Source organism: Haliotis asinina, chromosome 2 (genome assembly GCF_037392515.1).
Source record: "Haliotis asinina isolate JCU_RB_2024 chromosome 2, JCU_Hal_asi_v2, whole genome shotgun sequence".
Taxonomy (NCBI): domain Eukaryota; kingdom Metazoa; phylum Mollusca; class Gastropoda; order Lepetellida; family Haliotidae; genus Haliotis; species Haliotis asinina.
The window spans coordinates 38,700,390-38,712,451 of NC_090281.1; the positions used below are offsets into that span (position 1 = coordinate 38,700,390).

The 12,062-nt window shown below is 39.1% G+C and overlaps 1 protein-coding gene across 2 annotated transcripts in view; it reads right to left on the minus strand.

The window, feature by feature from the left end:
- Window positions 1-3,601: 3,601 nt before the first annotated feature.
- LOC137273700 (acyl-CoA-binding domain-containing protein 6-like) overlaps window positions 3,602-12,062 on the minus strand; it is a 211,338-nt gene continuing 202,877 nt past the window's right edge. For both annotated transcript variants that reach the window (XM_067806498.1, XM_067806499.1), the window contains one exon: window positions 3,602-4,963. In XM_067806498.1, coding sequence (XP_067662599.1) covers window positions 4,815-4,963 — 149 coding nt within the window. In that variant the 3' untranslated portion in view covers window positions 3,602-4,814. The remainder of the gene's footprint in view (window positions 4,964-12,062) is intronic.

Genomic DNA, 12,062 nt, shown 5'->3' on the forward strand with positions numbered 1-12,062 from the left:
AGTGGTGGCTTGTAACGAAATACACTTAGACTAAGTTTACTTAGGCTGGTTGTAACTGTTGATATATGACTACATCTTGTAAGATATCCACATATGTGTATTTAAAGTGTTTCAACACGTAACGATACAGTCTCATTTTAATGGTTTTAATGACTCCCTCAGCGTAAGGAAACTTGGTTTCATTCAGTGTAAACAGTTGGTTTACCTAGTGCTTTTTCAAAAAGGCTTTTACTCATCGATTCTCAAAATTCTGTGCCCATGTCCGATTGAAAAAGTTTCGGTTTTCGTTCTTCAGTTTCCATAATTTGGTTAATGCTTTCACCACTCCTTGACCTTTTGTAGACAAGAGTGGAATTACCCACAAGTAACATGGAAATAGATCTATGATGACCAAGAGGTATTTGAACCCACTTTGCTAATGAAACCATATCCATGAGATCAGACTGTCAGTGACTGTCTAAACCATCCACCACATACTTATTTCGTGGAAACTTTCTTCTGACTTGATGAGTCATCGTATAGCTCTCCTGACCTTTCAACCATTTCTGGATTTGATGTAGACCAATTTTAAACTGACCCTCAGCTTTGACAGCGTCCTATAACGTCTTGGGTCCAGCATAACTACCAGGATGTTCTGGATCATAATAGATCCTATTCAAGTAGTCTTCCCAAGGTGTCATCTCAAACACAACTAAACATGACTGACATGCATCATGCTATTTAAGCAAAACCCAAGACAAAATTACAATACAATATTTATTCACAAAAAAAGGACAATTATTTACAACAGCTTTTCATGGGCATACGTAAGAGTTTTTCCCAAGTTTCACAAGTTTTCCCCTGGCCACTTCCAGGGTTTGTCAAATTCCGGATGAGATACATCAATTCCTATTCCCCATCTTTTATCAATGGGGCTAGATTCAACTAATGGCTTAGGATAGGATTGAATCAATACGTGTTTCAAGTCACTGTTCTGGGAAAATGTAGCCATTAATGCCTTTGTCATAACATCAAGACTGACAGTGTCCCACACTTTCTGAGTAAAGCCTTTCACACATCTTCCAAGATGTTTTTGCTTTGCTGGTGAAATCTCTTGTAGTGTACACTTTGCACTGTCCAAATCTCCAAAGTACATTGCTTTAGAGTACATGTAACACTGTTCAACACAATAAAATGTAATACCACCCAAGGTAAACACAGCTGGATGAAAGTTGCTGAAGGGTGACTTCCATCCACAGAGTCAGTTACTCCACGTCATATCCAGTGGGGTTGCAAAAAGAGCACATAAGATATCATATCTGGTTCTGACGATCCTCTTGTTCCCTGTATGTCCTTCAGTTCGGGTACAAAGTCTGGCATCTCTTCCAAACAGTAAGCTAGTTTCTTCCACTGATCCATGGACAGCAGAATACTCTTGGCAGGAGGAACCATAGATTTCACTGAGTTATCCCAACAGCACTGTCTAATCACTATACTCGTACTATCCATGGCAACAAACACGTTAGCTCCCAAATGCCACTGGGAGTTAAGTTTATCTTCCTTGACAGCCTCCTCAATGGATTGAATAGCTCCCAGGAGCTCCATCTAATGTTTCAAACTCAACACAATGCCCCTCTTGGTTGGGTACGCCATGCCACTCGAGTACACTTCGTACTTCCTCACATGAATGATCAATGCAAAGTCCCATGTGTTGGCTGTCAGATACACGTTGTTGCCTAGATGTAAATGGCATCTGGGACGCTGTAGTTCAGTCATCTGCTTGTCTGTCTCAAGACCCAGCAATGTCATGGCTTCTATCTCTCCACATTCCTGCAGTGCTTTACAGAAGAGGGAGTAGGCCTGAGGTCCTCGTTGGGGAAGCATATCTAATAAAGCCCTCACCCTGTCGAAGGAGGTTTGTGGTTTCTCCATAATGTCCGCTTTCATGAAGATGGTAAGCACACGAAACTGCACCAGCTTGTCAACCACTTCTTCCACATGTTGTATGGCCTGCACGAGGGCAGAATAATTCTGCCTTAGGGTATCGCGGTAAACGGAATCCATTTTCTGTTTTTAAGGTAAACAGCTACCAGAACCAGTAGAGTCAAGAACATAGAATGGAGAAGGCGAGTGAGAGTCGGAGTGACAAGGGGGGGCTGTTTGGGGGCTTAATATGATCCAGCTGAGTCTAACAATAGCCATCTGAGTCATGGTCTAAGTATAGACACAACAGGTGTTCACACAATAGATCTCGAAATAGGAGTGACTCAGGATCTAAATATAGACACACCAGGTGTCCAGATGTCTCATTATAAATTCAAAATGGAGGATTTCCTGTTATAGTAGCAAGGTTACAACAGTCCAGTCCATTCCCCACATGCAATAATATATTTGAATTAATGTAAACAAAAATGTTTCAAAGTAGATTGTTTTAAAAAGCAAAGCTGGAGCCCACACGTAATTAATGTCGCGATACTTTTGCGTTCTTTAACATGTTTTGGGAGGGAAGGCCGTGGTGTATCATTCATTCTTTCATTCATTTACATATGTACTTCTTTCTTTTATTGTTTCTTTCTTTCATTTACATAATACTTGCTCTTAATTCGTACTATAATTCATTCATTCATTCATTCATTCATTGTAAAATACCGACTGATACAATTAACTGGCTGAAGTTCTGTTAAACACAGCTGAAGTTGCGCTGGGAACGAGCCAAGTCACTGTGTGCGTTGGAGCATGACGAGGCACACGTTAATTAGTACAAATGGTAAAGAAAGCAAGAGAGTGACCTATTCCTGTTGTAGATTATCCCTGGTTAAACATTTGCAAGAACAGTGGTTCAAAGACCAGACACACTTTAATTACGTGGGGATGTCAAAAGGAAGTGCGCCTCAAAAGCTTCCAGTATATTGTGAACAGTGCCAGCTTGAATATCTGGACACAATGTTTGTGAAAGATAAAAACATGGTATCCTTTAAAAACAGCACCTGTCTAAATCTAAATCAGGCAACCCAAATCTTTGGCTGTTGATTTTGACGGGATTACATTCAATAACATTCTGAACATATTTTATATGATATTATATGAGGACATACATTATCCAAGAGGTACAATAAGACATATTTTCATTTTCTGCATTATTTTACAAATATTATACCCAAATGTGTTACCCACATGTAAAACTTCGGATATGGCTTTGTTAATGATCCCTTCAAAATAAAATGGTAACTCTACAAACACTGGACTTTGAAAATATAATTAGGCTCACTACCTTTTGACATCCCCTCAAAACTGTGATAAGTTCTGACCTACTTTCCATCAAATAAATGTGATACAGCAAGATCATGACAGCTTAGAGCTTGTCAAATAAATCATAGCTACTATTTCTCCTGTTGATTATGTATCGGAAGGATGCTTAAGTCTCACGACTTGGTATTTATGTCCCAGGCAGGAGAATTATAACATATTAAACAATTTTGATAACTTGTCATACTCCTCATACCATAATCAGATTTAAGAGTTTTTTCATGTGTTTCCAGGTTTACCCCCTGACACTGATTAAGTAAGTATGGATGCATGCATGCATGTTGGTCATAATCAATAACAACTGATGAATGCATGCAAAAGGCTTCAGACATCTTAAACTTTATTGTGTTAGTGCACAGTGCAGGTTGGCTATTGATTACATGCATTTTGAAAATGTGTATTTTATGTTTATATAACATGACTAACAGAATCGAGCAGATCTAAACCAAATGTTATACTTGGGATTACAATTCATCAGGAAAGTACACATTCTAGTACTATTGTTGAGCTTAGTCCCATTCAGAATTCAAATCCACATCTTCAGAGTCAGGCACTAATTGCCAGTGAACAAAGGCAGCCATTTCACCAACTAATCCACCACGACTTTCACAGAAAGTGCTTTATTGATTTTGTTTAGCTATTTAAAGATTTGAACAGTCATAGCTCTATACAAACAGCAATCATTTGATGTTGAATGACTACTGCTTCTGTGATAGGAGAAGAGACAAAATAGGGAAAGCACACAAATGACAAAAAAATTCTTCATGAAGTTTATCACATCAATTGATATGAGGACTGGTCAAAAAGTTCTAAGCCTATATAACTTCTAGACAGGTGACACCAACTAATCTTAGGAGTGTTTCATCAGCATTTCCAGTTATTTTACTCAAATAAATCAAAAGCATGAGGTCCTTGAAGAATACTGGGGTATACCGGCATAGCGTTTTCCACGGAGATGTTCCTTCAATTTTTGAATAGATGAAAATCACTTGGTGCCAAATCAGGTGAATATGGAGGATGAGGAAATTCTTCGAAGCCACACTGATGTACTTCAGGCTTTGCCTGTCAAGAGGTGTGAGAAGAAGTCAAAACTCCAGCCCTCAACATCTCTTATGTTGTACTTGTATGTATACCCCAGTATGGTTCAAGGACCTGTTACTTTCAAACTAGTTGATCTATTTGAGTAAAATAACTGGAAATGCTGATGAAGAACACTGTCCTACAACACTCCTAAGATTAGTTGGTGTCATCTGTCTAGAAATTATGTAGGCCTAAAACTTTCTGAACAGTCCTCGTATTGAATTATTTGAAATAGTTGTGATCATTAGTAGCATCAACTGTCCCATAAATTGCACATTAAGTTACTTCTCATCACCCACAATGTTGCAATATCCAGTAACACACCGTGCTGGTTGCTTTTGACAGCTTGCATGGACTTCTAGATGGTTTGGAACCTTGACAGGTGGTACAGGCCTGATGCTCTCTGGTGTCAATGATCTGTGAATTGGTAGCTGATGATTGTACTTTTACTATGTTGTTGTATCAGGTTGAAGAAGCATTGACTTGAGGTTTTCTGTGGCGCAGTCAATTGGAAGAACACCATCATTGTCTCTAATGTTAACATCAGCACCATGTGACAGCAACAGAGATGTCACATCGACATGTTCACAGCTCACAGCTGAAATATAGAAGTTAAAACAGCATGTATGATCACAGTCAGAGACAAATCAGTATAGTGATTGTCTCTCTTTATCTACCAGTTATAAAACCACAGCACTGTCGTCCTTCCCTCAACATAGAGGCAAAGTTCTTGAAGGTATATTTGTTTCTTGTTGAACAACACACTAAGCAATATTCCAGCTATATGGCAGTTGTAAATAATCATATCTGGCCCAGATAATAAGTAAGCATGTCATTCAATCTATGCAACAGACATGCAATGACATGTCAACCAAGAAAGAGAACATTAACTCTCAATCCTGATAGTTATCTTTATGTCAAGCATGGTTTGCAGAAGACCAGTTCTAGCCCTGATCTTCATTGTGTCATTATAAGTACTGTATACCAGGAAATGTTTGCAAGCGATAAATTACTGCGACAAAATGAGATGTTTATTGTGTTGCATTAATAAATCATCGCATTTATTTAAAGTTGCTTTCTCATGTCGACAAGCAATAGTTTTGCTGATTCAAACAACAAACAAGATGTATGTTTCTCGTACACATGCTTCATAAACGGGTCCATATCATCAAGTTGTCAAAGAGCAAAGTAACGATGTTTCGGGGGAGATAATGAATCAAAGTGAATAAGCTGAAGAATACAATTAAAAACAGTACTCATAAAAGATGTCAAATGAACATAATAACTTATTACTTCCATCTTTTTTTAACGATTGTGTGCAATTCAAGTGGCATCTCAGCTTTCGTCACCTTGAACTTGACACTCGGACACAATGTTTAATGCCAAAAATGTGCATAAAGGATTTTTGTCACAGGTCATAACCTAGCATGATACATGCACTAAGATGCATAATTTATGTCTAGGTGGTGGTGTGTTGTGTAACCTGTTCAGAATATCATAATTTTATCAAACACTTTTGTCTGAATCTATGTTTACAAGAACAGTATCCATTGTCATTATCTGATCGGCTGCCTTGGGTCATTCATGATTTTGACCATTTACGATCCTTATAGCAGACTGTGGCAAATAAGCGTCATTAGAAACTGGATTTTATCCAATAACATTGCTTTTGAACATATACCCACCATCAAACTAATCGCCTCACGTTATTTGTAAAGAGCTTCAAAAACTGAGGTATTAGCCCCTGTTGTATCCAGTTACCGAGGGGAAAGCCATTTATATCGGGGTAAAGACGACCATAGATATTATTTGAGAAATCTTTTAATAATGATTTTCCGATTACACGAAAATGAAAATATTAAAGGGTGAAGGGAAATCTAGTGGGACTGCGTCGCGGCTTTCAGCTGGGGGATATAATGAATGTCCCTACTCCAATAATCGCCCACTTCCTGAAAATTTTATTGATGCAAAAAATTCCTGGTTTACATTATATATTAAAACAAATAAACAGTTTGAAGAGTAAAGGGCAGATATCAATAAAAAAAACAATATGAGAACATGTTATGGATAAAGATGTTGTGTTTTCAATGTAAGGTGAAGTTGCCTGAACATATGAATGCATTCAGAACCTGATGTGGAAGGTCTGCATTTATGCAGTTCTTTTGCAGGAATGAGATATCCTTGGCCATGATCCCTGGGTTGAGATTCTGATCATACATGTATGATCTATTTTGTGGGTTTTCATAGACATTTGTTGTGTTATGATATTGGGAGTATATGTGAATGGTGGGGCATCACATGAGTTATTGGGTGAATAATCTGTGAGAGAATTAACAATGCGGGTTGTGAAGAACGAGCTTGTGGGTGATTGCATGCATGAATCATTTAAAACAAGTAGGGTTAGACAAAATTACATTCATTGTCAAATTAGTTTGTGATTACTGTCAGCTGTAAGCATCCTCGACATTTTGAAAAAGTAAATATGTTTTAATTTGTCAGAATGATGAAAAATGAAAATGATGAAGTTATGTTTACCTTGCCACATGTACTTATCATGTTGTATTTCAAAGAAAAAAGTATGAATAATTATTATCAAAACCCTTGCTCTTGGACAGTGTCAGAATAACTGCATTATAAAATAATCCTGCCATGTGCTGAAGATCAAAATATCATAAATGATGTGTTATTTTGGTCTTTGACCTAAAAATCTTGAGTTGTCTTGCCTGTCTTGTAATGCTTCAGAAGCGATGCATGAATAGGAGAGACAGGCTGGACCTCCAATGGCTACCAAATGCAGTTTAACCTGTCTTCTTAAAATACCAACTTGAACATTTCCATCAGGCACAGTGACAGGATGGTTCTAGCTTCCACTCTATGTTGGAGATTGAGTTCAAGAATACTCTTGTCAAGTGCATTCAACATGGGCATCAATACACACACCTCAACATGCACACATTAACACACATAAATACACAAGTCAGCACACATCAATGCACACCCATCAATAAGCACACATCAATACACATATACAACACACACATCAATATACAAACATCAACACACCTCTATACACACATCAATACATACAACAATACATATACCAACACAAACATATATCAATACACATATCAATACATTTATAAACACACACATCAGTACACACACACACACACATCAACATACATATCAACACATACATAAATACACACACATCAATATACACACACCAATAAATACTCATCAACCTAACCATGTCTAGGTCTAGGTATCCTGAGCTTCCATGGACACACTGTCCAGCTGTTCTTCTTACTCATGATACTACCTTAACTTCCAGCAATAAAGCAATCCAGCAATCCATGCAATTTTCATACTCTTCTAGAAGTTGTGTACGATTATTGTTCGATGTTGGGGGATAATGTCAGTAAGGGAGCCTTGCTTGTTTGTACTCAGTGCTGACAGATCTCTTACACCAGTTAGTCTGTACTTTGGCCATCCCTCTAGTGCAATCTGTTATGTACACTGGAGTTCAGATGTCTTCATGTAATAAGTCATATGATAGAACAATGTCATCATGTGAAAAAGCTCATAAACTACTGTCCCACCAACATAGAATGAGGCATTCGAAAGATGCATTGGTGAAAGGAGAGGGGGCAGCATACCATGAACTGATCCACTACCTCCTTGAAAGGGGTACAGGTTTGAAAACTTCGCGCACATGATTTTTGTGATTCTTGCAGTAATCACTGTCTACCCATTGATTTGGAAACATCATGTTTCTGACTAAGCATTTGTGTACTAGTATCTTGTAAAGTGGACTGTGAAAAGAGTAGCAAACTCTGCAGATATCTGAAACTTATCATGTTGCACTCTACATTGGGTAAACAGGGTTAAGTCATTCATTCACGAACATGTGAGGTTGCCTAGTATGTCATTCAGTACATGTGTAGTATTTCCGACAGCACACCCAGTGATTAAAAAAACCCAGCAATGCTACTGGTATATCTGTCAGCAGAATGTCCAAAATAAATCATGAAGGTAAATGCGTTCCTGCAAAGGGAAAGTGGGTACACATACCAAAGGGAAAAGTGAACTTGATGATTTTGTTAAGTGTGCAATTCACTAGTACATTTAACACTGCCACACAGTAACCAAGACAATGCCAACACTGACAAGCATTATGAAAATGGCTACTGAAGATTTGGGATACACAAGGAGTGGCAAGCTCGTTCAGACAGACAGGTCCTAATGGAGTGAAAAGACATTGTTGCATGACGTTTGAGATATCTCAGAATGATTCGCCGGTACCAGAAAGAAAACAGTCCAATAGTGTACATCGACAAAACATGGGTACACACCCATCACAGGGTAACAAAATGTTGGCAAACTGATGAGGAGGGAGCAGTTGGCAGTATTTGAGTACCACTGGGGACAGGTCCAAGATTAATTATAGTCCATGCTGGTACACGTGAAGGGTTCATTCCTTTTGCTTTTTTGGTAACTACAGCCAAACAAAAGAATGGCAATTATCTTGACGAAATGAATTTCAACAATTTCTCTAAGTGGTAGCAAGGAAAACTTCCTAATCTGCCCGCAAACTCAGTAGTTATAATGGACAATGCACCTTTCCACAGCACACAAATAGACAAAGCTCCAACAACTGACCAACCAAGACATGATATGCCTTTTACACTCTGAAGTCAAAAGCTGAATTGCTTGCACTTGTGAAAATACATCTGTGCGACCCTGTATATCATGTCATTCACGCAACCTCAATGATATTCTGAAATCCCATGAGCATACACTTGTCTGATCACCTCCTTATCGTGCTGATTTCAATGCCATAGAATTAATTTGGGCGAATTTGAAAAAGTGGATTGGGCCCCAGAATTTAGACTTCAAAATGGCTTCTCCACAGAGGGCCTGTCGATACTGATGACAATGATATCAGTGATAAACAGATAAACTACCACTGAGCAATCAAATTACTAAATTTTGTTTGTATTATTTAGTAGTACCCCATTTGGAGTTTACATAACGTAATTTCATTCCCCTCAAGGATAACAGGCACCCGTGGCGAGCCACCTCCTCGTGGTGGGTGCTTGGTAACGCCAAGAGCTCGCCGACACCCCCGTAGTGGACCCGGGGGGATATTTGGTCCACCAACCCGTTTGCCGTGGGTTGCGGCCCTGTGTCGGTGGAGGAGGGGATCCTGGTGGTTGAGGGCAATGGGAGCAGGACCAGTGTTCCTATTGCTCAACACACCACTTCACCTAGACGGGTGGTAGAACTGGCCCAGTTCTATCAATCGGCTGGTCACGCCAAGCCCTGAGCTACAACTATTTCATGCTCAAAATTTATGAAACTGGTAATTTGATTTTTCATGCTTGGCTCTTTGGAGATTGTAATTTGAAATTCATCATTTGATATATGTTTTTGCCTAGAGTCGTATGCCCAGAAGGCGGTGGCTCATGGGCCAATCTGGTGGAAATATTAATCTTTTGATTTTTCTACTGGAGTATATCATCCGGGTATCCTTGGTGCTGCAAGCTGGAGGCCCGCTTGCTTTAGCATTGTCCTTGTGATACTCCGTGGTGGGTGGGGAGCTCAGATGATGAACCATTTAAAACCAACTATGGCTTACGAAACCCCCATTAAAAAAGCAAAACGTCCACTGGACCCTGATGAAGATGATAATGAACACAGACCGACCCAATCAATTGACTACTGGCCACGCTTTATAGTGATCGAGACTCATGATAAGACACCACTAAAGTTGAACCTGTTTGCAGTATCAAAGGCTATTCAAGGCATTGCGGGTGATGTCAAAAATGTTAGACGCTTGCGTTCAGGAGCTCTTCTCATTGAATGTAGTAAACACCAGCAAGCTACAAACCTGATGACAACTGAAATGTTGGTAGGAAATCCCGTATCAGTCTCAGCTCACAGGACGCTCAACACTAGCAAAGGCATAATTCGAGATCGTGATCAGTTGTTTGCGGACATGACAGAATTAGATATTGGGACAGAGATGAAAGATCAAGGTGTCATGCATGTCAAAAGGCTTACAACCCGGAAAAATAAAGAAACTGTTCCAACAAACACATATTTGTTTTCTTTTTCCTCACCAACTGCTCCAAAATCTGTGAAAGCTGGATACTGTAACATCGCTGTTGATACCTATGTTTCTAACCCATTAAGGTGTTTTAAGTGCCCAAAATTTGGACATGGAGTGAATAGTTGTACATTGTCTGTCACGTGTGCTCACTGTGGTGAGCAGACACATACAACAGAAGATTGTACCAACAACTTTAAGAAATGTGTTAACTGCGCCGGAAGTCACTCGTCTTTCTCAAAAGACTGTCCAGTTTGGAAACGGAACATGGAAATCAACAAAATCAAATATACTCAAAACATTAGCTTTGCAGATGCAAAAAAACTTGTCCAAAGATCAGACTTAACAGAAACTTATGCTTCTGTTACCAGAACATTGCCTTCGCCAACTGTGCATGTAATCAAGTCTTCTGTTTCCTGTCAAACCAACTTAACATGGGTTAATATTGACACTCCTCAGACTTTGCTACCTGAATCATCCACTCAAACTGCTGACGTACTTCCTGAGCCCATGGGTGTTCAGGATGTACCTTGTACACTGGAGAAATTATCCCAGACAAATGCAAAACGGACGTCTCAATCCAATGTGAAAGAAACTGAAAAAAACAAGCTTAAATCTAGATGTGAATCTTCACAAAAGGGTCAAAGTGGAAGAGCCTCAAAGGGGTCTAGTAACAAAATCCAACTTTTTAATAAGTTCGGATCATTAGAAGATATGGATGTTTCCGAAAACATCCAAACAAGGGCACATAGCTTGTCGCCCTCCAAAAGAGTGCGGGGTAGATCCCCCAAAAATACCCCCAAAAGATAGTTTATTCCAATAATATTGTACAGTGGAACTGCAGAGGAGTGAGGACTAACTTACATGAATTACAGCTATTAGTCCAAGATTTTACACCTTCAGCGATATGTCTCCAAGAGACATATTTAAAACAAACAGATACATTTGACCTTCGTCATTATAATGCATATCATTCTTTTTCACCTCCGGGTGATAGGGCCACTGGCGGGTCATCCGTTCTAGTCAGACAAGACGTTATTCAAAGCCCTGTTTCACTTAATACTAATATGCAGGCTGTTGCTGTGAGAATTACCTTACATGTAGCATTTACGCTATGCTCACTTTATATTACGCCGTCTTCGACGTTTGCCAAAACTGATCTTCAAGCCCTGTATGACCAACTCCCGAAGCCCTGTATTATAATGGGAGATTTAAATGGGCATAACCCACTCTGGGGTAGTGTAAATACAAACACTAAAGGTAAGTTGTTGGAGGACTTTTGTTCTGACAATGATTTATGTATTTATAATGATGGTTCCAACATATATTTACACCCTGGGACAGGGACCTATTCTGCTCTTGACTTGTCATTGACAAATTCAGAACTACTTAATGAATTCGAATGGTCAGTCCACGATGACCTCTGTGGAAGTGACCATTTTCCTACTATATCAAAAGCTGTAACTCCATCTGATGTTCCTCCATCATCAAGGCAGAATTTTAAAAAAGCTAACTGGGCTTTATATGAAACACTGTGTGATGAAAAACTTACACCTGAAGCTTTTATTGATGTTCCCGATGCTAT